At 45.1% G+C, this 26,822-nt stretch overlaps 1 protein-coding gene across 1 annotated transcript in view; it reads right to left on the bottom strand.

Moving 5' to 3' along the window:
* Nucleotides 1–26,822, bottom strand: part of KIF13B (kinesin family member 13B) — a 428,508-nt gene that overhangs the window by 188,078 nt on the left and 213,608 nt on the right. Inside the window, exons 16-19 of the mRNA XM_029596896.1 lie at nt 15,428–15,514; nt 8,303–8,487; nt 6,731–6,941; nt 5,043–5,205 (exon numbers count right to left, since the gene is read on the bottom strand). Coding sequence (XP_029452756.1) covers nt 5,043–5,205; nt 6,731–6,941; nt 8,303–8,487; nt 15,428–15,514 — 646 coding nt within the window. The remainder of the gene's footprint in view (nt 1–5,042; nt 5,206–6,730; nt 6,942–8,302; nt 8,488–15,427; nt 15,515–26,822) is intronic.

Raw genomic sequence — 26,822 nt, 5'->3', positions numbered from 1 at the left:
GGCGATGACTGACTAGTACAGTAATTAATATCACCATGGTAGACACAGACTAATTAAAGAAAAGCACCAACCATCCTTAACACGTCATTAGAACATCTGAAAGGCTTCAAAAACGGAGTCTCTGTGGGGAACCTGCTCTGGAATGTTTACTTCAATCAAAACATTCGATATGAGCTAGTCACAATACTGAAAAAAAAATGTTCCTGCTACTGTAATTAATGCTAAAAATGCAGGTATCTAAAGACAGTTACTTTATCAAAGCATGTGAGGGGGTATTTGCTTTGCGATTTTGTCTTTTACTGTTGAGCACTGCCAGCTTCTGAGGCTCTCTCGTGCGAGTATCTCTTTTCTTTCCCTAGTCCAAGTTGTCAGGGACTGAATGGAGCAAATGCCAAAGCAGAATGCTGCACACAGCACAGCTGCCTTGTAACTTGTCTTTTACTGTGTACGGAGCAGCCAGGACAAGAGGAAGCAATATTCATGGGTCAGGAGAAAAGTAGTATTTCCTGGATCTTTACTTAGGAACACAAAAGAGCCTACAGTAAAAGGAAATATAGCTGGAATCTACACAGTGGCCACTAAGTGTCACTAGTGTTCCACAAATATTAGTAAAAAAATGTCTTATTTAAAAACACTAGGAATCAAGTTTGTTTCAGCCATTGTCTACCATAGTCAAACTGCATTTTCTACAACATGTAAAGAGAGGACCAATCTAAGCTGGCTTCACTCATTAAAAACACAACTTTTATTTTATCCTTGTTTGTTCTTAACTTCAGTATGTAGCCAACATTTCCAGCTGTATAGCATTGCAGTGCCAATTGCACTACAAAGTGCCATCTTCATTTTCAGTTTTTATTTTACCCAGGAGAAATCAGTGGAAAAAAATGACTGCATCTTTCCAGGTAAATATAATTTTCATTCTTGTTGCAACAAACACTGATAAATTCCTGGGAGAAATAAAATAAAAATGGAAAATGAAGATCCCTAATTAGAGCCCACAGGAAATGTCAAGGCAACCTGCCAAAGCTTCTTGGGAGCTTGTCAGTTGAACTTGCAAGTTGGTCACAAGAAACCAGGGATTGCTAATGGACAAGGAGTATAAATACTGGAACTAAACATACAGGGGCAGATTTTCAAAGGCTATGTGCATAACATAAGCGCGTAACCCGAGAAAATCTGCCCCTGCACGCGCGTTCCGGGGACGGGACAGAGGCCTCCAGCACAGCCGCCCTGCCGAGGGATGGCACGCCGGCAGCCGGCTAGCAGGCGTAACTTTCGAGATTAAAGTCAGGAGGGGGCGGAAGGAAAGTTCCCTCCGAGGCCGCTCCGATTTTGGAGCGGCCTCGGAGGGACCGGGGAAAGCCATCGGGGCTCCTCTAAGGCTCGGCGCGCGCAAGGTGCACAAGTATGCACCCCCTTGCGCGTGCCGACCCTGGATTTTATAACATGCGCTAGGCTCTGCGCACGTTATAAAATCGGGCGTAGATTTATTCGCACCGGGTTGCGCGAACAAATCTACGCCCTCACGTTTTTAAAATCTGGCCCACAGTGGCTTGCAAAAGTATTTGACCCCCTTAAAAGTCAGCAGATTTGTATGGATGACACACAAATTGTTCCAGACAGTATGTTGATTGCAAACCAGTATGATCTTAAAGTAAATTTTCAATGTCACAATTCATTATTTGTCTGCATTTTTTGTAAAATAAAATTAAAAATTGAAAAATGCTGCTTTCAAGATCACTCTATAGTGAGAAAACTTAGTGTAAGTTGGATAAGTCACTAAGGCCTGGAGCTCGCTAACCCTGCTTGCTGAAGGGACCAAAAACAAGACCTTCCAAGTCAGGTATTTCAGGTCATAGAATGTAACACCTCAAAAGGAGCTTTCATCAGCTGAACCAACACCTCGGTGAGGTTCCAGGACACAGCGAGATGCCACAGGGGAGACTCCAGTTGAAGCAGCCCCTGCATGAAACATACAACTATAGGCTGCACAGAGATGGGCTTACCTTCTACAACACTGTGGTGATATGTTCCAATTCCACTTAGATGAACCCTAACAGAGCTGGTCTTCAGACCAGCTTCAGAGAAGTGTAGAAGGTATTCAAGCAGCTTTTGTGTACAGCAGGAGAAATGATCTAGGGTCTTTTGCTCACATCACACAAAAAACCTCCTCCACTTCAGTCCATAAGACTTTCTAGTGAAAGATTTTCTGGAAGCCACAAGGGTATGAGACACATCACCCGAGAGATTGAGGAGTTATAGAATCAACCTCTCAACAGCCAAGCCATGAGCGACAGGGCCTGAAGATTGGGATGTCGCAACCTGCCTCGATCCTGAGAGATGAGATCTGGGGAAGTACCCTGTCTGATCAGTTTATGGATGGACAGCTCCTGAAGGAATGGAAACCATATCTGCCACAGCCAATGCGGGGGGGGGGGGGGGGGGGGCTATGAGTTGTCAGAGTGGCAAGAAATGTAAAACCTGCAGTTTGTCCAACTAAGTCCCAAATGTAGCCTGACAAACCATCTGAATATTAACCCACTGTTTTTAGTTTATGTTTTAAACATGTTCTTATTTTTATTTATCTGATTTACCATTTGTTCTCATGATGTTTTGTTGTGTTCTGCTACTGTTGTATCCTGCCTTCGGCAAATTTTGGAAAGGTGGTTTAAAAATATGGTAAATAAATATGAACTGGCTCCCGAAGCATTGGGACCAAGTGTTGCTGGACAGCTATTCAGCTTTGACTTGTCACCTACAAACCCACTTCTGCACCAACCTGCTTGGTGCCACAGTAAAGATCTCACAGACCACTTCCATCAGCAACACAGAATGTGCCAAAGTGTTTGGTGCCAACAACTCAACTTGCTTGAGGTGCCAATGCAATGCCTCAAGGATTCTTCTATTAAACTCCTTTTCAAAGATTGCCGAGGCAAAAACTGCAGAAGTCTCAGCAGAAGAGGAAAGGCTCTCCAGGGTGGCCAAAAGAGAAATAACGGTTTGGAATCCTAGATATGGATGCGGCTAAGTCTCAACATGGAGGGCATACAGCAAGTGCCGCAAATTTAGCTGCTCTTGAACCTAAGTTCTAATGATGCTGAAGCCTTGATGTCTTCACGAGACATTAAATGCCAATTCTCTTTGGGTCTATGCATGACCCAGAGCCAGAGGAATCCTTGAGATTGAGGAGAGCTCCCTCACCAGCAGTTGAGAAGGTTCCTGGTCTTTTGGAACAGATGCTTTCAGTGCCGGTGAGGAAATACTGGTCATCTCTGAAATGGGTGATATCTTTGAGCACATGCCACAAACTAGGGCCATCATGTTCTGGCCTCAAGCAATACGGTACCTGAAAACTTCATACCGGTCATCTTGTGGTTGCAGCAGAGGCAAAATTTGAAGCTGCCGGTCTTTTCAGCCATGTGAAGAAAAATCGATGAAGTAAAATCAAAGGCTGAAATGTTTGCAGGAAGCATTCATTCAAATCTGACGAAGCAGACTGCATGAAGGGAAAACATCTTGGTTGAGCAGCTGCCAAAAAACCCCCAAAACACTTTGAAGTGAGAAAGCTTGTCTAAGAAACTATGAGGCACAAGGGGATAAAAATGATTTAGGAGGTCTAATCATGAAAAAAGACAAGTTTAGAGGTGAAGAGAAGACTTGCATAGGGAGACTGCCTCTAAATACCACTGCAGACAAAAATAGATTGAGAGGGCTCCATGAAGTGGTGACTACGTAAGAAATCCAATGCATGCCTAGAAAAGCATTTCTCAAAAACTCTGGGAGATGCTCCTTGGCAGCTCCGTCAGATAACATTACACACATGTGCTTGCTCTCAGAAGAGAGGATGCCCTTTATAGGCCACATATTATTCTTCTACCATAGTCACAACTGGCATCAATTTTATCTCACTTGAAAGAATGAAAAACGGTACCCAACAGGCCAAAATTTAATCCTATGAACCTGAGGTTTACACAGACATAGATGTTGACATGTGTGAGACAAGACAGGCTCAGGCCTAGTGGTTTGGTCCTCATTAAAAGAAAAACAAAACAAAAAAAAACACACATCAAGAATGAGAATATCTACCAGCTGTTGAAAGGCTCTTCTACAGAAAATAAAAAGTGCTCAAAGACTGTGACCAGAAGTGTCAGTGCTTTTACTTCCTGTTACAAGAGTCTATTCTTAGGACTAGAAAACAGTTCACCTCCAAGACAAGTGGTAGGAAAATGTTTCCTCCTAGTCTTGTACATATAATCAGGGCTGCTGACAGCCCAAGAGTGGCCCATCGGAAGAGCAGCTGCTAGGGAAGGCTCCAGGATGAAAGAGATCAAGCAGGCACCGGGAGGAGGAGGAAGTCAGCCAGTGAGTGATCAAAAGAAAGCAAAGCCTCCTACAGAGAGAAAGTGCAGATGAGGGAGGTGGAGGCAGGCAGGGACTGGAGATATGAGTGTGTACAGGACTGGAGAGGGAGAGAGAAAGAGAGGGAAAGAGAAAAATAGTTGTGGCAGACCGAGGGAGAGAGAAATGCATAAAGAGAAAATTAATAAAGATTACTAGAATAAAGGCTGAAGAAAGACAAAAAATGAAATACTGGGTGGAAAATAAGATACTTCAAGAGATAAGAAAAACAACAAACATTAAGTGAAGAAAAGGAGATAAATATGATTTAAATTAAATGAAAACAGCAAAGCTATATAAGGCATATATAGTAAGAAAATAAAAGAGAAAATAGTTGAAAAAAGTCTATTTCAGTTTGACCGAAAACTGCAGTTGCAGTAATGCTGTGTTGATATTTTTAGGGTTTGGATCATATTTATGAAATCCTATGCATATGGAGAAAAAAACCCTTTTGATAAATCATAGCCTCCTTCTCTCACTGAAAGAAAGATCTGGATCAGAACTTAAAATTTAAACAGACTTATCAAAACCTTTGATCTTTTCAACATCATCATAATGTGAATTGAGAAATTTAGCATAAGGGGTAACCAACAGACCTTGACCCAACCGGTATAGAAAAAACATTTTCTCTGCTCCTTCCTTACCTTCCTGTTAGCATTGAGACTTGATGCTGGAATCTGTAAGGTGACCTTGTACTCTGTCCTCTTATCCATCTCTTCGGCAATGAATCTGGCTTCTTGAACATAAAGATTTGCTTTCACAATCTGCTCTCTCAGTTTCATCAGGCTGTGGTTCAACATGGCCTCCCTGGGACATGAGAGCAAACAAATCTTTTATTACCCAGGTACAGTAAACAATATAGGGGTCCATGTTCAATGGTATTTACACTGGTTAACTTGTGAGTTATACAGTTAAATGCAGACTTTTGAATATTTTCAACACTTACCAAGTTAAATTTTAGCTAGATAATGCAGGGGCATTCCAGGGCAGTGCTGGATAAGTTGCACAGCTAACTCCAATATTCAGATGTAGCTGGAAAACTTAGCCAGCTAACTCTGGTTGTGCCATAGGGTGCTTCTAAAGTTAGCTGGATAAAGCTATCTAGCAGTCTTTAAGACAGTCAGGTACATTCAATGGCACCACTGTGCTGCTGAATACCCTGACAAAGTAGGCTGGATACATTTTATCTGGCTAACTTTGCAAACCAACCAGCAGTTGAATATTGCCCCTAAAATGACCAATTCTGATAAAGTTTCATTAATCAAGCATTTGAGAAAAAGAGTATGCTCAAGGGTTAGATTTAAGTTTCAGGCAAAAAAGAGAGAATAAACATTGCAAATAGTCTGCAAGTTGGTTCTTTTGTAATATTTTGTACTAGTACATCTTTTCCCCAAGGATTTAGTTTCTTGCAGCTTCAAGAAGGGAAACCAATTCATAGAAAAAATTGTGCGAACAAAAACTTCTGTGGGGTATTTATCCTAAAGTGCTAGTCTTCTGTAGACTGTTACCTTTTTGGACCTTATGGATGCCTGACAGACATGAGAAGGTTTCTAACATATCCCTCCTTTCTTATAGAATATTTTTGTTTGACACAGACGTTTCCTCTTGCTTCTTTGGGTTTCCAGATGAATCAGAACTAGCCTCCACTGGGGGTTTATCTCAATTTGTAACCCTTCAACCTTCTCCTTTATTCTAGCCATGGCAGCCAAGGGCCACAGACCACAGCTTCCTCTAGGATCTGGTACATATGCACACCAAGACTAATGCTAGAAATGGCTCAGACTGTTTTCCCTCCCAAGGGCTATGAATGTTGCCTCCACAACATTCCCAACCCTGGCTGGCCCAAGAAGCATAACGTGCACCTTTGGAGTTCTAGAAGTCTCTTTGTGTAGGATTTGTGTTGAAGGTCACGCACCGTTTTGCTAGCTGTCTTCTGAACTGCTTCCATACTTTCAATTGTCCTTACATCGGTAAGTCCCCCAGGATTGAACACAATACTCAAAGTGGGGGTCTTATTAGCTGCTTAGACTGGGGCAGTACCTCTTTTTTCCTGCTGGTGATACCCCTAGTGCATCTGAGCATACTGCTAGCTTTTCCTGCTTCCTTACCATTTTGAATAGCAATGGCAATGGTAGTTTCTAGTTTTTATCCTACTAATTGATAAGTGACTAGTATGTTTTTTTTGCACCTCGAACGCATGAATGTTTAGTTTTCCTGCACTGATGCATAGCTTTCAAGCCTTTGAGCAGGTGGCCTTTGGATAGGAGAGCTGGGGAGTGGGCGTCTCATGCAACATTCTTTTTGCGGCAGCTGCAGACTGCTGGCCACTTACCTTTCCTCTGCCCAGTGGCGCAGGCGCTGTTGTGCGCTGGGCGAGGTGAAGGAGAACCTGTCCATGCCGCGGTAGTGCTGCTTCTCAGGGGACAGCCGCCTGCGCAGCTGTTCCAGCTCGTGCTCGTACATGAGCCTCTGCTGCTCCAGCGCCGACCGCTTCTCCTCTTCGTGCTGCTGCTCCAGGGTCTGCACAATGGACTGCAGTGGATCTAGCCATGGGAAGAATGCAAAACAACCAACATTAAAAGGGACTGCACAGCTCACTGGTGCACAAAAATCAAAAGTAGATACATTTCTTTGCAGGTTTTCATTTGTAAAGGACAAAAAAACCCAAAAAACTTGTGCCTTATTATTACTGGTCATGAACTGAATTTAAAAGAAAGGCATTGAGCCAGCCCGGTGGCCCAGTGGCAGAGCTACATGTTGCCATTCAGTGGACATGGATTTGATTTCCAGATCAGTTCTTCCATTCCCTGGGTTGCCTGAGGCTGAAGAAGCTGAAGTGGTAGGGTTCACAACCCCTCCCCCCACCACAGGAGACAGAGTGTCTTGGCTTGGCCATCACTCAATGGCAACATCTACCAGCCAGACTCAGGGTGCCCATGTACCAAGTTTTGAAGGCAGACATGGTCTGTGGTCCCTGGCTAAGGATGTTCACTGCAATGGCTGGGCTAGGTAGGGAGATGGATAACAGAGGAATACACATACTTTTGAATGGAGGCTCATAATACTGTAACTCAATATAAGACAGTTTCAACTGAACTGAAAGCCCAAAGGATCAGGAGGAAATTGCAAAGCTAAAAAAAAAAGAAAAAGAAAGGGATCTTGGTACACAGGAAGGAGGATATTTTTCCATTAAAAATATAGAATTAAGAGTCAAACAAGTTGCAAGTGATACCTTTTACTGGACTACCTTAATACCTCTGTGACTAGATGTCAAGCATTATCCTCCCCCCATCATCTTGAAAGCTAGTGAGAGTATTAAATTAGTCCAATAAGAAGTTATCACCTACAATTTATTTGTTGACCCTTAATTCTACATTGCCAAGTGGATTAATACAGTAACCACATTTCTTTGCTCCTTTAAAAATAGAAATACAGAGTTAAAACTGCATTAATTAGATGAGTCAACAAGCTAGCTAGATGTCACCATAATCTGAAGACGATAGATGACGCTTTTCTGAAGGAAATGATGTTCAATTTAAAAAGACAGAAAAGTCAGCCAATTGTGTCCATCCCTCTAGTAGTTCCAAGACATGTGACTGATGCACCTTCTGGTGGGAACAATAACAGTTATCTCAGCCGAGTACAAAAAGAACTGGCTCTTTTGCTTTATCTTGCATCTGCAAATTTGATCGCAAACCCTGCCTTGGTAACAAATACCAACACAACATACAGCACAATACCCATAGGCATTCACTTATTAATTACCTAGCTCATGGCATTTCTAGTGTGCCCAAGCACAGCCAGTTACCCAGACTCTGAATCCACCTCTTTCATAGTTTCTTTACCTAGTGTCTGTGTATCCTGTTTCTAATTGCAGAGGTGGGTTTCCGCCAACCCCACTTACCATTATGTCCCAGAGCCTTCATCATCACCTCCAGTTGTGCATGCTCGTAGCTGCAGTTGATCTCGCAGGACACTTCACTGGAGCTGTCCCCATCCACATCCAGTTGCTCGAAGCTGCTGCTAGCTCTCATACTACTCTCCTGCTCCTTGTCCTCCTGCTCACGTTTCTTTTTTGGCAAACTAATCCTTTATAAAAGGATAAAATAAAAGTAATGTTTAAAAATATAACTACTACTTATGAAAAAACAGTTATGACCTCATTTATTTATTTCTGAACTGAAGAGATAGCAAAGCCTCTTCTCATGACAAGAGGACTACAATAGTGTACTTAATCAGTATGGACTAATTAAAGTACCAAAAAAATATTTCCTTCCATCAAGAATAAAGAATATCCATGGATGACCTTCCATTGGTCAATACCTGCTGCAGCTCTTTGGTCGATTAGCGACATTTAACTGGTCAGAGAGCAGAGTTGTTTACCTGTAACAGGTGTTCTCTCAGGACATCAGGATGTAGACCTCACATGTGGGTATCGTCAGCGGACGAAGCCCCATCACGGAAAACTTTTCTGTCAAAGTTTCTAGAACCTTTGACTGGCACACAGAGCATGCCCAGCATGCCATAATCCCTGTAGCCACAGGGGTCTCCCTTCAGTCTTGTTTGTAGCAAAAGGTGCGAGCGAAAAAATAAAATAATAAAATGTTTCGGATCCAACTCCGCGGGGTGGCGGGTGGGTTTCGTGAGGACTACATCCTGCTGTCCTGGGAGAACACCTGTTACAGGTAAGCAACTCTGCTTTCTCCCAGGACAAGCAGGATGGTAGTCCTCACATGTGGGTGATTAGCAAGCTACAGGCTGACTCATATTTGTTTGGACCAACAGCGTACAACTTGTGCAACAGGCACAACAAACTGGTGTATTGTTGGGAAAAATGAGGCAGCCTGAAAATCACAGCAAATGGATGTGGAAGGAGTTGGGCATTATACTGGAATTAAGTTCTTTAAGATGGATTGGCCAAAGGCAGAATCTTGGCGTCCTTCCTTGTCCAGACAGTAATGTGCTGCAAATGTGTGGAGAGCACTCCATGTTGCAGCTTTACAAATCTCAGCAATCGGTACTGAATGATAGTGTGCTACTGAGGTTGCCATGGCTCTCATTGAGTGCGCCCTCACTTGTCCCTGGAGAGGAAGGCCTGCTTTGACATAGCAGAATTCAATACAGTCTGCTTGCCATTTGGAGAGAGTTTGTTTGCCCACTGCAACTCCTGGTTTGTTTTTATCAAAAGAAACAAAGAGTTGGATGGATTTCCTATGGACTGCAGTGCGGTCTAAGTAAAATGCAAGTGCACGTTTACAGCCCAAAGTGTGTAAAACCCTCTTGCCCTGGTGAGAGTGGGGCCGTGGGAAAAATGTGGGCAAGACTATTGACTGATTCAAGTGGAAGTCAGTAACTACATTGGGAAAGAATTTAGGGCGAGTACTGAGGACCACTCCGTCATGTAGGAAACTTGTATAGGGTGCGTATGTGACAAGTGCTTATAACTCACTAACCCTTCGAGCAGATATAATGGCTACTAGGAAGAGAACTTTCCATGTAAGAAATTTAACATCGCAGGAGTGCAAAAGCTCAAACGGGGAGCGCATGAGCCTTGTAAATACTACATTAAGGTCCCATTCAGTGACTGGTGGCCGTAGAGGGGGTTTGCGTTGTAGTAGGCCCCTCACAAACCTACTCACAAGGGATTGCGCTGTTACCGGAGCATCCCCAACTCCTTTGTGGTATGCCGAGATGGCACTCAGGTGTACCCTCACCGAAGAAGTCTGGAGACCAGAGTCTGAAAGGTGCCAGAGATAGTCTAACAGATGGAGTGGGGCAGGAAAAAGGGTCGATACCTTTTTGAATGCACCATATGGTAAATCTATTCCACTTAAAACGATAAGATTTTCATGTGGAAGGCTTTCGTGAGGCTACAAGCACTTGAGAGATATCAGCTGAAAGGTTGAGTGGTTGCAGAATCAAGCTTTCAACATCCAGGCTGTGAGGGATAGGGTCTGAAGGTTCGGATGGCGTAACATGCCTTGGTTCTGAGTTATGAGAGTAGGCGCTGTGCCCAGGCGAATGGGTTCTCAGATCAAGAGGTCAAGAAGCATGGGAAACCACACTTGTCGAGGCCAGTAGGGGGCTATGAATATCACTGACCCTTTGTCCTGTTGTAGCTTCACAAGAGTTTTGGCTATCAGCGATATTGGGGGATACGCGTATAGGAGGCCTGTGGTCCGGGGCGAGCGAAGGCGTCCATGGCTAACTTGTTTTGTTGCCTGTGCAGGGAGCAGAATCTGTCCACTTTGTGATTCAGTTCTGATGCAAAGAGGTCTATTGTTGGTTGACCCCAGCGTTGGAAGATTCTGGTCGTTACCACAGGATCCAGAGACCACTCGTGGGGATGGAACTGTCAACTGAGGTGATCTGCTACTATGTTCTGTATGCCTGCCAGATAAGTGGCCCAGAGATACATGGAGTGAGCAAGGGCCCAGGCCCAGATCTGTGCGGCTTCTTGGCAGAGGAGATAAGAGCCTGTGCCGCCCTGCTTGTTCAAGTACCACATTGCAACTGTGTTGTCTGTTTGTGTGAAAGGAAGTCCTTGAACGCATATAGAGCATAACGTATAGCTCGAAGCTCTAGGAAGTTGATCTGAAACATTGCTTTGAGCTGTATCTAAGTACCTTGAGTTTGGAGGTTGTTCACATGAGCTCTCCAACCCAAGTTGGATGCGCCTGTGGTTATCGTCACTTGTGGAATTGGTTGCTGGAAGGGTAGACCTATCAGCAAGTTGGCTTTGTTTGTCCACCAGAGAAGCGATAAACATAGCTGGTGGTTTACTTGAATCCAGGATGAAAGAGATTGAGTGGCTTGGAGCCACTGAGATTTCAAAGTCCATTGAGTGATTCTCATGGCCAGTCTGGCCATAGGAATGACGTGGACAGTGGAAGCCATGTGGCCCAGTAAGGTTAGAAATTGATGGGCTGAGACTGTTTATTTTGTGCGCAGAGATGAAGCTAGCTTGGAAAGTGTGACTGCGCAGTCTTTGGGCAGGAAGGCCTTTGCGACTGTGGTGTCCAAATCTGCCCCGATGAAAATAAGGAGGTGAGATGGAGTCAGGTGGGACTTTTTGGTAGTTGATAAGAAATCCCAACGAGTGCAGCAGATTGATAGTGAGCTTGAGAGCGTCGAGAGCTCCTTGTTTGGAATGGCTTTTGATCAGCCAGTCGTCCAGGTAAGGAAACACGTGTATGCTTTTCTTACGTAGATGGGCCACAGCCACTGCTAGGCACTTTGTAAATACACGGGGTGCCAAGGCAAGTCCGAAAGGCAGAACCCGGTACTGAAAATGCTGATGTCCCACTAGGAAACACAGGTATTTGCGATGATGTGGGAATATTGGAATGTGAGCGTAAGCATCCTGAAGATCTAGAGAACAGAGCCAATCTCCTTCCTGCAGAAAGGGAAGCATGGTACCCAGGGACACCATCCTGAATTTTTCTTTTTGTAGAAATGTGTTGAGATTGCTGATGTCTAGGATGAGGCGGAGACTGCTTGATTTCTTTGGAATGAGAAAATAGCAGGAGTAGAACCCTATGCCCTGCTGTGCCCGGAGAACAGCTTCTACAGCCCTGGCGCCCAGAAGGGTGGACAGTTCTGACTCTAGAAGGGTTGTGTGATCTTTTTGCATCCACAGTGGATTGGGTGGTGAATACGGGGGGTACCATGAGGAAATTTAGATGGTATCTCTGCGTTATGATGGAAATAACCCATTGGTCTGTGGTAATGCTGAAGCAGTTGGTTATGAAGTGGTGAATTCGACCTCCTACTGGCAAGTCTGGTTTTGGATTTGTGGAGTGGCTGCTGTTCTCTGGATAGCTTTCAAAATCCAGAGGCTTGGTCTGTTTGCAGTGGTGGCTGAGGCCTGGATGGCTTGGGCTGCAAGGATGCCCTCTCTGAGACGGTTTGGTTGGCCTCACGCAAGATGTAGGTGGGTAGTATCTGGGTGGGCAATAAAATGGTTTACTAGGGTCCCTTCTCATAGGTCTTCTTGCAGAGGAAGGGGCCTCGATAGCAATTGTGGACAATTGACACAGGGTCTCATTATGGTCTTTTAGTTGAGCCACTGCGTCCTGTATCTGGTCTCCGAATAGGTTGTCACGGGTACATGACAAATCAGCGAGTTTGTCTTGGACTTCAGATCTCAAGTCAGATGCTTTCAGCCAGGCCCACCTCCTGGAACTGATTCCCGTTGCCGACAAGCGAGAAGCAGTTTCAAAAGAGTCGTAAGCAGCCCGAACCTGTTTCCCAACTTCAAGGCCTTTCTGTAGTATGGCGTTGAGACTATCTTGATGTTGTTGGGGAAGAGAGTCAGCTATTCCCTGAACCTGCTTCCAGAGATTCCTTTGATATTGTGTCATGTAAAGTTGGTATGCAGCTATGCGTGACACTAGCATAGAGCCCTGAAACATCTTGTGCCCCAAAATATCCAAGAATATTTGGTCTTTGCCAGGAGGTGTTGAAGAGTGAGGGCGCAGATGCCTGGCCTTTTTCTGTGCGGATTCAATTACCACTGACTGATGGGGTAATTGTGGCTTTTGGAATCCAGGAATATGTTGGACCAGATAAGTTGCATCTGTCCTCCTATTCACTGGTTGGACAGTACAAGGATGCTCCCAGAGACGATATTGGAGATGCATCTTGTGGACAGGGATAGCCATAATTTCCTTTGGAGCATCAATAAATTGGAGAACTTCCATTGTTTTATAGCGTGTGTCTTCCTCTGTAATCAGGTCAAAGGGGATGGTCTCTGACATTTCTTTCACAAAATTTGCAAAGGAGAGGTCTTCTGGGGGAGATTTTCTCCTTTGTTCCGGAGGAGATGGTTCTGATAAGATGTCCTCCATAGATGTGTCGGTGTCAACATCTTCCAATGTGTCAGAAAAGTTCTCTAGCTGAAATCCTGAAGGAGGGAAGAAGGTTGGTACTGTAGGACGTGTCTGCACCGATGGATCCTTCGAAGGCCTCGATGGAAGATGCAGTGGTACAGTTGTGGATTTCAGTGGCATCGAAGGCATCAAGGGGAAACGTGGGCATCTCAGTCCCGAGAGCCCTGATGGACCAGGCAACGGTTCCGGCAGCTGTAGAAATCTGTGTTGAGAGAGGACTGGAGTCCGTGCCTTCATCTTCTAAGGATCCCGGAATGGGTATCTGGGCTTTCAGAGACTTTGTGGGTTGCTTTGGCATTGGTGGCCTAGGTTGTGTCAGAAGGGCACCGATGAGTGTATCCAGTCGGTTGAGCAGCGGTGTAAACATTGATGGCTCTGATGTCAGTGCCGGTATGGGGGCCGGCATCGATGACTAAGTCTCGGACAGCATCGAGCACTGCCTGGCGGATGAAACCGTCCAGTTCCTCCCTGAAAGCTGGTGTAGATATCGCAGGTACAGGGGGAGGCAGGCTAGGCGCTACTTGCACCTCCACAGGAATTTGTGGGGGCTCAGTACCCAGCACAGATATCGGTGGAGATCGCTTTGGCTTCTCGGGTGGAGAGGGGGATTGGAGGCTCCTCTACCCATATCCTCTTCGCAATTGGCTCGATAGCCATCGAGGCCGATGCAGTGTCGGTGCCGGAACCAGGAGTAAAATTGCATCGTGCCAGTGTCAGTGCTTCCCTCGGTGCTCGGTCCTGTCTTTCTCTGGCACAGAGGAAGATGATGCGGATGCCTTAGATGGAGTCAATGACGGATGGTCACCGCTGCCCTGGTGCTTCCGGCGAGGTTTGTTGACAATTTCTTCGATGTTCCTACCTGTGACGACTGGGAGGACGTCGATGGAGTTAACTTGATCTTAAAAAGGGACTCCATCTTGTTGAGGCGAGCCCGCCTACCCTTCGGGGTCATTTGGGCACAACTTGGGCATTGACAAACGTTGTGTGATGAGCCGAAGCACAGCAGTCATCATGCGGGTCGGTAATCAACATGGTACGGGGACACTCTTGGCATTTTCTAAAACCTGTTGCCATGATAGAAAAAGAAGAGGCCTAAAAACGATCGATGGCCTGCGGACATCGTAAAAAGGGGAGGCAGTAACCTACTGAAGACAATGAAATTCACTCACCGAGCGACGAATACCGATGTCGCGATGGGAGACCCGTGTGAGGGAAGTTTTTGGAGAAGTAAACTTCAAATATTCCGTGAGCAATAATTGTGAGAAAATTCTCACAGAGCTCCTAACTGCGAGGCAAACTGCAGCGCAGAAATAAAAAGAGACTGAAGGGAGACCCCTGTGGCTACAGGGATTATGGCATGCTGGGCATACTCAGTGTGCCACTCAAAAGTTCTAGAATCTTTGACAGAAAAGTTTTCTGTGATAGGGCTCCATCTGCTGATGTCACCCACATGTGAGGACTACCATCCTGCTTATCCTGGGAGAACTAGATGTGCACCCAGGAACCTTAGCCAACAAGAGGCACAAGTACAAAACTAATCCTGATTTAATAAGTACCTGGAATCTGAAACATGCCAGATGTTTGGCAAGGGCTGCCTACATTGGCTCAGTCTCCCTCTAGAGGCTAACATTGCTTCTAAGTCAGTACCTGCTGGTCAACTCTAGTCCTGAAAGAAATTTTATGTCAGTTGAGTTGACTAGAGGGAAATCATTTATGAAGGTTCAATAGATACTGTCTCCAGCATCCCTCTTATGCTCAAGATGATTACAACAGAGATAACAGAAATGAAAGATTCACAACTGGGCAAATGACAGTGTGGCTGAGAAACACCACAATAAACACTGGATACAGTTTGATGGCAGAATTGCATGCTCTGGCACAAGTTTATGTCACTTGTACCAGATGGTATGTTCAGTCTCCAGGTGTAGGCTGGAGACAGGATACAGCTTGACCCACATCTCAATTGGTGTACATATGGCACTGGAACATTCAGATTTAGAGTAATTTTACCTTACAAAGTCATCCTTCTGGGGAACTGGTGTGCCCAACACAATTTTAAAAAAGAATAAGGCAAGGACAAGGTAACAAAATTGTAATGACAGCAGAAACCACTTAAAGGCCTAAAGATCTTTCTGTACCTGAAGAAGTGGTTGTTTCCCCACAAGATTCGGTCTCCTTGGTTTAGTTGTATGGGACCCATCACTGAAGAACCATTCACAAACGTCCTGCAGGAAGAAACAAAACATTGAGGCAACTCCATTAAGCCAATGCACTGTCCTGAATTTTAAACCAAATATCCCACATTCTGAGGTTTTCTAGCAACAGTGAATGAAGCAACTCGGGATGCAGCAATATCCAAGAAGATGCACAAGTAGCCCTGAAGTATCTCTGATTTTGCTGTAGAAGCTGTTCCTGAACCTTACATATTATAGGGGCAACTGGTGTATAATCACCTTCAACATCCTATTCCAAATGAATTTTGAAGCAGCATGCCGGAGATAAAAGTCACTTTTAAAATGAAAATTAGGGGTTATTCAATGAAATTTTGAGTTTATATGAAACTGCTCTAATACTTGCATATCTGGTTAAAAATGACAACTTCCTCATACATACTGCCTGAACAATGAAACAGTAAGCTAAGCGGTTTTTTTTTTAAGGAGCAGACATCATTAGTTAAGGACCATGCTACTAACTGCTGACAACTCCAGAAATGGATGGAGGTCTGAACTCTAACATAGTAGTTTTTTTCTCATGGCAAAGGCTATCTTAAAGACTTAAAGCAATCAACTATGTGCATGTGTTATCCTATTATGAAACAACGCAAGGCCCTGGAAGTAGAGGCACAAAGAGCACTTCCATTCTGTAATTTCCTGGGGTGCTCAGATTTCATCAGTGCCCAAATGACAGAAGAAGACTGAAAAGCAAAGGTGGTATATATTTGTTACAGTTTAGGGAAGTACCGGTATGTTTTTATGTCCAACTTTCCCACAGGATAACCTACTTCTAAGTGACTTAATACAAGATTCCAAACTACTGTCAAAATGATTCTTCGAAACCAGCTGAATAAGCAGAGCCTTCATTTCCCATGGCAGGTTTAGCTCTGCATTATAATGGAAGCTCCTCTTTCTATCCAGATGAAGTGTATTTATGGGAGAATTTTTCAAATGCACCACACAGTTGTGCAGCCCTCGTTCCAGTCAGCTCTTGGGTATGGGGGCACACAGGGAATGCAATGGACCACGCAAGGCCCCATGATGTCCCGGGGTTCCCGCACAAGAGGAGTGAAGTTCAATCTTTTCAAGGCCCTTAAGGTTTCTTCCTCTCTGGGGTGCTTCTGCACACCAGCTCCAAATACTCAAAATAATCACTCTTCACACCTAGGCTGTTCAAAACAAAGTCTCTACTGAAGCCAATGGCAGGAAAATCAAAGTCCCTAAAGGAAATACTAATGGGTATTGCCCCACAGTGACACAATTCAAATGGTAGCAACAATCAAAATTCAGTCTCTCTCCACCTTCTTATACCTTTCCCCAAGCAGGTAAGCTCTCCTCCTACCCTGGGCCCTTCTGGTACCTTTTGTGTGATTCTCCCTCTTAAAGGTTCCTCTTTTTCTCTCTCTCTAGAATCTCTCTGATTTGAGGTAGATCAGCCTTTGACTAAGGGCTGTCCCAGGCAGGCTGCCATTCCCTCTGGCACCTCCCCGAACACTCATCCCTCAAACTCTAGGGAAGCCCTTTCTCCTCGGGGGCGCCTTGAAATCCAATGCACTTCAGGAACACTTCTTTTTTTGCTCTTTCTGGACTCTCAGGAACGTCACTCCTGGGAATACTTCTCAGTCTCCTCCAAACCGACCTTGTGAAGGAGCAGGCTCTGTGGTACCACTCTGTGATGGCCATAACACCAGGACCACAGATCTTGGAATTTATGTAGTCACTCTCAGCATCTCCCCTAATACCAGAGGGTGCAATGGTTTTATACTAAATGAATTAAACTCACAGCAAAAATGGGAACAGCATCCCAATCTGAGGGTGGCAATTGTCGGTCAGGCATTTTACTCAGGTGAATACTTTTGAAAATTGCCCTCTGAAAGACCTAAATTAGCGATGGCACTGTAATGTCTAGGAACCAGGAGAAATAAGAATTAAGGCAAGCAGTGGCACTAACAACTTGGAAATTTAAAATGTAGCAAAATGCACCTAGACATAGCATTTTATGTCAGTCGCTGTTCAGATTAACTTTTGTTCATAAGTGAATACGGTATCTAGCAGATGCCACTCTTTATAACGTTAACTTATAGTGATAACGAGCGAAGAAACAGGGGTGAAAGATGGAAGCCAAGTTTATACGGTAATAATAATAATCAGACATGTACAAATGGTCAAGACCTACCTCACTCATCAAATAAGATTTATTATGATATGATGGAACCGAACCTGGACACTCGTTAGAATGTACTACCAACTTTAATTTATGTGCCTGTATATGATGGTATATAACTTGACAGTATAGAAAAGATTTTAAATAAATAAAACTATAAAATAATAATACAGTGTTGTGTCCGGTCGCAGATGTCTGCGACCGCTCTGCCTCACCTCTTTTTTGCCTTTCTCTGCCTCCATGGGTAAGATGGCTGCCTCCGGTGCTGAGTGCCGAAACCATCGGGGTCTCCAACTCAGCATGGGTGTCCCTGTCTGCCATGCTCCTTCCCGTGGCCTCCTAGGGCGCGCGCACGCTGCCTACGATTATCTACATGTCATGGCGGATACCTCGGGGGCATCCCCACCGCATGACGTCAATACCTTCGGGTATTTAAGCCTCCGCTCTGCTCCTAAAGAACAAGTTAGCAAGGACTTCAGTTTAGCTACTCTAACCACTTCTAAGCTGCTCACTTAGACTCCTCGCTACCCTCTGGGATATCTTGCTCCTGAAGAAGCTGTGGGCACCTGCTCCTCGGGGGCCTCTCGCTTCCAACTACCCTTCAGGGTTTCTACCACTAATTAGACAACCGCTCCTCAGGGGTCTTTCTTCTCTTTTCAGGATCATCTGTGCTTCCAGGTACTCGCTCCGAAAGCCTATCCAGCTCAGAGTATCCTGCACCACGGACCTCGGGTCCCACCTTCACCATCCACCAGGAGGATTCCTGCACTACTCTTCAGTGAGTACCTCTATGATCCAGCTCTCCATTTTCACCCACCAGGTTCGGCTTATCTGCGGAACACTACCAGCCTTATACATCTGGGTGAGACTCAGTCATCTGAGGCTGTCTGAACGTATTGGCACCTTGCTGGACTTCAGTGCCATATCTTCCTGCACCATTACCATCTATCTACAGCAGTACAATAAAGCTTTCCATCTCCAGTGTCTGCTCTCTTAGTCTAGCGCCTATCGCTGTGGTTCCCCATGGGGCCCCTCCCCATGGGAGGAGTCATCACCACTGCAACTAAGAGTCCACACTATGCCTCAAACCCAACATACAGGAGGCAAATCCTATAAAGAATTCAGAAAGAATAGAATCATGGTGAAAGATTTTCCCAAGAAGGAAAATACCTATACTAACATTCAATCACAGTTACTTTGTGCCGACCTGACCGCCGTTCCCTTTATCAACAAGTAGCCCAGAAAACCAGTCTACAGTTTGCAAATTCTGCATGGCTTCTCCCCAGTCTCCATATGAAGCCATAATACAAAGATTGTTTACAGTACAATGCAATAAATGACTGAAAGGAACTCTGGCAATTTTATAGTAAATCAGTCACTGGCCTGTTATGTTATCAGATCCCACTGATATGAAGCTAAGCTTTGTTCATCTTGAGTATAGACTTCAATACAAAGGCTGGCAGCTATTAACCTTCTCCAAGTCCAAATGGACCCACAATGACTCCATACTTTTGGAATTCCCACTTGAACATTAAAATCCCTTGCAATAAATGTGTTCACACAGTTCTTATTCTCTTTTAAAACATCTGCAGTTCTCTAAGGAACTGTTCACCTTCAACTCTTTCTGCATTTTCTTTTGGTGCATAAACATATTTATTTAAACACTTTTATATACCGATGTTCGTATGGACATCACATCGGTTTACATAAAATGAAAGGGGAACTTGTATCATAAAGATGTCATGTAGTTTACCTTTAAGCTTTTCTGCTAGAATCCTGGCATTTTGCGTATGCTAATAGACTAAAGTCCCTGCTGATCTTTGGTTTAGAATAAATGCCTCTTCCTTTCAACTATTTTCACCTCATGAATAAATAAGTCTGTATGGTTTGTCAGTTGTGGGTATTGTGGTGAACTCTCCTGTCTCCGTTCAAAAGATTTCAGTGATTCCCAATCAACCTTCGTCTCTTTCATTTCCTGGATTACTTAAGCAAGTTTTCCCAGACGTCATAAGATTTCTGCTGTTCCAAGCAGCACGGTTTCAGATGAAGCTAAAGGACGGTATGAAGAAAGGCTATATTTTCCATTTTACCCATGAAAAGTACTATTAAATCACTCACTGGCTTGTGATGTTAACCACTGTTAAGCTCCACAAATTATTAAACAATTATCTGATCTGCAATTCAGGGATTAAATATGAACCATGATCACAGATTACTCTCTAGGATAGAATTAAATCCTTGCTGAGCCCATCAGCCATTCCTAGATAGGTCCCTGGCCATCTCTCTCCACTGCAATCTGTCCTAAATTCAGCTGCGCGACTTATCTTTCGCCAAAGTCACTATGCTCACAAAACTCTTCTTCTGAAGTCACTGCACAGGCTCCCTATCCACTCCTGCACACAGTTCAAGCTCCTCTTTCTCATCTACAAATGCCTTCACTCTGTAGCCCCTCACTACCTCTTCTCTCATCTCTCTCTACATCCTTCCCTCATGCACTCTGTTCATCGGATAAGTCACTCCTATCTGTGCCCTTCTCCTCTACTGCCAATTCCAGTCACTATGCTTTCTACCTGGCTGCGCCATATGTTTGGAATAGTCTTCCTGAACTGGTGAGTCATGCTCCCTTCTCTTGCCAAGTTTAAATCCCATCTAAAGTCCCACCTTTTTGAAGCTGCTTTTAAATCTTAGGCCTATTTGACTGCTTTTAGCCCTATTAACTCTTTTCTTTTTTTATTTTTTAACCATTGTCTTGCTTTATGAAATGCCTCAAGTCTTTTGTCCTGTATGTTTGTCTTATTAGATTGTAAGCTCTATTGTAAGCTCTTTTTTGTGTGTTTGTACTGCGTATGTTGTGCAGTGCTATAATAAATTTTAAGTAGTGTCACAGCAGCTCCCTCAAAATGTATTATGTATATGCTGGTGAAGAAAATAGCTATTTTTACTGTTCAATAACTATGAAAGAGCATTTCAAGTCAAAGCTCTAGATCATTTAGGATGAAATGCTGCTTTAAAGTAGAAATAGATTTTTCAAAACAGGCAAATCTTGATGTTTCTTAATTTTGTTTCTTCTTTAGATTTTCTTCCTGGGTCTTCTTTCTTTTCTGTCTTACAATATTTTTCTTTTTAAAATGTTCACATTTGTTTTCCAATGAAAGAGAAGGTCATTTTCAAAGGCATGCCTAAAGGTAAAACTGTGCCTTATCTATGGAAATGGCCGATTATAAAACTGCCCACCCAATATGCAGGTAAGTTCTGCAGGCATGTCCTGCCTGTGCACCAGTTTAGTCGGATTGGGTGGAGAAGTTCCCAGGGATGGAGCTGGAGAAGGCGTAGGGCTTGCATACAAACTCTTGTGTTTTCAAAAGCGTGCACCTGAAAATTTCCTGTGCATAAGCCAGCAAGTACAATTGCATCAGAGGAGTTTTGGTGGGATCATTTTCAAAGAGAAAGCATGTATGTAAAATCTGAAAACTGGTTGTAACTTTTTCCATATTTGTAACTTTCTTACGCGGGCTGTTACAAAATTATCCCCTACAAATGTTGGTCCTTTATTATGGGCATTCCTAGTTTCAACAAGGAGAGCACTTCTGGTCTCCCTGTTAAACCACAGGCACTAAACCAATGAAAGGCAGCTTTCAACATGCTCAATGCTCTCCGACATCCCCGAGTTTTTATCTGACCTGGTCAGTTTCTCCATAGGGAAAAAACCAGAGCAGTTAATATTCAAAAGGTTTTGTCTGAGTAACTTTTCAGGTTATCCAGAGAAAGGACAAGATTTGAAAATGTCTCCCTGCTCCGAGTAAATTTTGTCTGGGGAACTCAATACCCAAACATGATTTAGGCAGATAAAGAGAGCCCGAGGAGCTTCAGGGGGCATAGTTACACTTTAGCAAGTAAGCACTGATCCGAGGCATTATCTGGAATAATTCCTGTGCTCAAGTACCCAGATAACTTTATCTGGGTATCTTTAGCCAAGTATATTCAAAGGCAGACTTAGCCATCAAATACTCGGGTAACTTTCCTGCTCACCAGACTGCTGGATCATCTGCCTGAAGGCTTCTAAGAGAAGAGGGCACACGATACATGAGCCAGGGGCCATGGTTCCACCATGGCAGAAATCTGAATGAAACTGAATAAATGGTTCGGAAGGAATTATGGAAGGACCCAGCGGAGTACACATGATTTTAGGAGGCCAGTGCCCCTGTAGCAAACTAGGCTAAACAACTGTCCGAGGCCTAAGGGTGCCCAAGTACATTACTTAATGCAGCAGGCTGTGGGTTTCACTGGCATCATGCCAGTGAAACCCAGGGTTCTGATAAAGGTCAACAGATACCCTTAGGAGGCCCTTTTCACACTGTAAACTACACGGGCACTTTTAACAGTTGTACTTTACACAAATTCTCAAAGAGAAACGAATACATGTAGAGTACACATGCTAAGAGCTCACTCACCTTGCCCTGTTATCTGTACCATCGACAGTGGGAGAGCAAAACCGGTGCCGTGCGCTTTTGGAAATCGCATGCATACTTGCAGCTCCCCCCCCCCAACCTAAACAGACCCACAGTAACGCCTCCCCCCCCCCCCACGGCTAAACATGTACGCGCTATGGAAGCCTGCGTGCCCCTTTAGCTGCTCTGAGGGTCTTTGTCAGCCAAGCCATTTTACTTGGGTAAATCTCTAATTACTCATGTTTGCATGGCTTTGAAAAGTGCTCTAATGTTAAACAGGAGGAGTTTCAAAAACTGAACACTAATCACCTTAAAAATGAAATATTCCAAACAAAAATGGGGCTTCTTAATACAGTATTGGTCTGAACATAAGATTTTAAAATGTGCGTCTCCTAAAACATTAGCTTTGTCTTACAATCAAGGATTAGGGGATGCAGGGGGAGGTGGCAAGAGCAGGGCCAGAAGCCGAAGGAAAGAGGTACCGGCAGGGGGAGGGAAGGTAACAGAGAAGACAATGGCCTGTGGCTCGTGCTGGGCTAGGAAGGTAGAGACTGTGGCTATGACAGAGCGGGTGGTGATGGCATATCAGGATTGGCAGAGAAATAGCTTTGGCCTCTGTAGGGCCAAGATGGGGCAGGAGTGGCCAATAAGCAAGAGGGAAAGAAGAAAAGGGAGCACAGGAAGAGTCTGGAGGGTGAGAAAGACGAAGAGGAGGAAAAGGGGTGAGTAGAGATGAAAGAGAAGAAGGAAAGTGAAGAGGGGAAAGGACAAAAGGATTCACATTTTTTTTTTTAAAACATTTTCTCAAGAAGGGGTCATCTTAAATTTGAGGATGTCGTATAGTTGGGTAAATACAGTAATTGTTTAAAACTTGATAGCTGAATCTTATTACATCTTGTTTTGCTAGTAATACTGTTGCTTTAAGGGCACAAAAATAAAATTCTAAAAGCTAATTAATGAGAGCCATAAAATATTCAAAGTCTGCAGATCACTACTGCTTCAGTGCAGTATAATTCTCTAACACACAAGGACACTCACTGGCACAGGACCTACATATCATAGCCAATACTCCCATGATAGCCTGACCTGAAGCAGTTAAATCACTTATGGCATTTTTCTTTTTAAATTCAAAATGTCATGAAAGCATCAGCGAATGGCAGAAGTGCTTGTTCTTGGCTGTTCTGTGACAGGATATCTTACTGTGAAGCCCATTGTGTTCAGCCAGTTTTCTGGCAGGGTTATAAGCGTGCTGGATCCCACCATGCAGGGAGAGAATAATGAATGCCGCACTCGTGTATCATCTGATCATAGAGGGCTCTCCTCACTCAGGAAGGAAATGCCGAAGTCTATGGCACACATATTTCCATGGAGCTTGATTGTTTTGGGCCTGTTTGCTCCACTAGTCACGTTAGCCACATTATCTTCCAGCTTCGGACCTGGAAAATGTTGCTAAAAACTTTGAAAAAAAGCTTCAGACCAAACTCGCTGATGTTCTACCTCACAAACCGTGATCCTGCTGAGAGGCGAAGTGTTCTCACCATTTCTCTCCGATCTGTTCCCTGCTCTCTCCCTAAACAGGCTCTTTCCTCACTGCAAAGGTTCAGTGCTTTTCCTTACAGTTTGTTTATTGTAATTAAGTGGGCATATGCAGTCAAACACTATTTAAATGTCATTTCCATTATCAGAGGACTTTTTCAAAACTCTGACTAGCCCAAATACTACATTGTTTTAGCCAGAGTTTTAAGTTTCAACAGTGTTCATATGAGGAGAAGGATTCTCTCTCACCTTCGGGTCGATACAGTAAGGCCGCGGTAAAAACAGTGCGGCAGTGTCAGGCGCACCCTTCCTCCCCGCACGCACAGTTCTCTAGACCTAGCGCCTGATACTGTCTTCTAATCGCATGCAAATGCATGCCGAGGCTGTGAAGCGTTAGGGAAGGGTTATGCCCGCGCAACCCATTTTACTGTATAGGCGCTTAATACAGCGCCTATACAGTAACCTGGGTGCGCTGGTACCTGTCATTTCAAATGACATTTGAAATGACAGGCACCAGGAAGTGTAAAAAGTGTAAAAAAACAAAAAACCAAAAACCTGTGTGTTATATAAAAAATAAAAAATTTTTTTAAATACCTGTCGGAGGGCCATGGGTCCAGGCGGCCGGTGGGCGGGCGGGCAGGCGGCGGCGAGAAGCAAAAAAAGCGGCATCCGGGATCCGGGGGCAGCAGCGGCAGCGGGGGGGCAGCGGGATCCGGGGCAGCAGCAGGATCCGGGAGCGGCGGGTAGGTAGCAGCGGCAGCGGGATCCGGGGGGTCCGGCAGCGGCAGCAGGATCCAGGGGCGGCAGCAGCGAGAAGCAAAAAAAGCGGCATCCGGGATCCGGTGGCAGCAGCGGCAGCGGGGGGGCAGCGGGATCCGGGGGCGGCAGCGAGATCCGGCGTGTTCGATCGGGCGGGCGGGCGGGTAGGTGGCAAGAAAAGATGGCCGCCTGCACGGGGAAAGCGTGCAATTGGCCGCTGAAGACGTGACGTCACGACGTTTGCTGAAGACGTGACGTCACGACGTTTGGCGGCCAATTGCACGCTTTCCCCGTGCAGGCGGCCATCTTTTCTTGCCACCTACCCGCCCGCCCGATCGAACACGCCGGATCTCGCTGCCGCCCCCGGATCCCGCTGCCCCCCCTGCTGCTGCCCCCGGATCCCGCTGCCCCCCCCGCTGCTGCCCCTGGATCCCGGATGCCGCTTTTTTGCTTCTTTGCTGCCCCCCCCGCTGCCCCCCCCCCGCTGCCGCTGCTGCCCCCGGATGCCGCTTTTTTTTGCTTCTTTGCTGCCCCCCCCGCTGCCGCTGCTGCCCCCGGATCCCGGATGCCGCTTTTTTTGCTTCTTTGCTGCCCCCCCCGCTGCCGCTGCCCCCGGATCCCGCTGCCCCCCCCCCCCCCCGCTGCCGCTTACCCGCGAAATCGGGAGGAAGGGAGAAGGGACTACCGTAGCAGGCCCGAGCCTTGCTACTTTTTCGGGTTTTTTTTTTTTTGCTTCGGGAGGAGGGGACCGGACGGGGCTGCAGGAGACCGGACTGGGGCTACACCGGACGGCTGGACCGGGGACCAGGGCGGGTAAGCAATGTTTTTTTACACTACACTACACTAACACCTACTAGGGGGAGGCGGTAAACTAGCATGTTAAGGCCGCGGCAGAACAGCGGGTTACTGAGGAGATAATATCAGCGCCCGTTACAGTATCGGAGGGGAATAGCTAATTCCTTCATTATACAGCTTTTTCGTTCATTTACATGCTGGGTGCGGAAAGGGTTATGTGTTTATTTTAGGAAGCGCTAAGGACGCGTGAAACTGGAGACTGTATTGCTGGACCGCCTTACTCGTCTGTATTGTGCACTCCCAGCACGGTACAGACGGGGAATCTTTAACTGAACGTTACTGTATCGACCTGCTTGTCAGGCAGGCCTCCTACCATGCTGGATTATCAGGAGGCTCAAGACTGCCAAAAACAGAGATCGCCCATTGACCATATATACTTAAAAACCACTAAAATTTGTGTGGGGGAAAATAGCTTCAATTTTGCAGACCACTAGGATTTATTTAATGTTATGATTTTATTTGTATCTTTTCAATGTATTGCTATGTCTGTAACTGATGGCTATATTATGCTACTGATATTTAGAATATATATTGCATAATACCTGCAAAGTTTATTACAGATTTTTATTTGTGAAAATTTTGCTGTATATATTTTAAAGAAGTTTGAGACCTTGACTGGAAAGCAGAGTTGCTTATCAGTGACAGGAATTCTCCTAGGATTGCAGGATGTAAATCCTCGCACGTGGGTGACATCATCAGATGGAACCCCGATGCTGAAAACCTATGTCAAAATTTCTAGAACTTTGACTAGGCACACGGAGCATGTCCAGCATCGCATGCTCTATACTATGCGGCCACATGGGGTCCCCTCTCCAGTTTTGTAACATAAAATTATAATTAAAATAAAAATAGGAGAAACCCATCTCCGCGAGGTGGCAGGCAGGTTTTGTGATGACTAACATCCTGCTGCCTCATAGAACACATGTTAGAAGTAAGCAACGTTGCTTTCTCCGAGAACAAGCAGGGTAGCAGTCCTCACACTTGGCTGAATCCCTAGCTACAGGCTGCTTCCCAAAACAAAAGGGGATCAGACACCCAACCAGGTGCCAACGGTCACAACACCACTGGTGTGAGAGTTGGGTTTTACGCTTCCAACAGGTTCCGAAGGACAGACTGGCCCAATCTACTGTCTCATCAGCTATCCCTATCCAGACAATGAGATGTGAATATATGGAGAGAACTCCACATTGCAGCCTTGCAGATCTCCTCGACGGGAACTGCTCACAAGTGGGTCACCGACACTGCCATGGCTCTGACAGAATGAGCCTTGACATAACCTCCAAGATGCATTCCTATCTGGGTATAACAGAAGGAGATGCAGTCTGCTAGCCAATTGGATAGTGTCAGTTTGGCAATGCCCAACATATTCTTGTCAAAAGAAATAAAAATTTCGGTGGGTTATCTATGGGCTTCTGTTAACTCCAGAAAGAAGGCTAAGGCTCGCTTGCAGTCCAAACTGTGCAGGGCTCGGTCGCCTTGATGTGAATGGGGCCTGGGAAAGAATATTGGCATGATGACTGACCGATTAAGATGGAAATCCATCACCACCTTAGGTAGG

The sequence above is a fragment of the Rhinatrema bivittatum genome, chromosome 3 (genome assembly GCF_901001135.1).
Source record: "Rhinatrema bivittatum chromosome 3, aRhiBiv1.1, whole genome shotgun sequence".
NCBI classification, from domain to species: Eukaryota; Metazoa; Chordata; class Amphibia; order Gymnophiona; family Rhinatrematidae; genus Rhinatrema; species Rhinatrema bivittatum.
The sequence above is the reverse complement of the archived record's forward strand: the minus strand, read 5'-3'. Positions and strand labels throughout refer to the sequence as shown.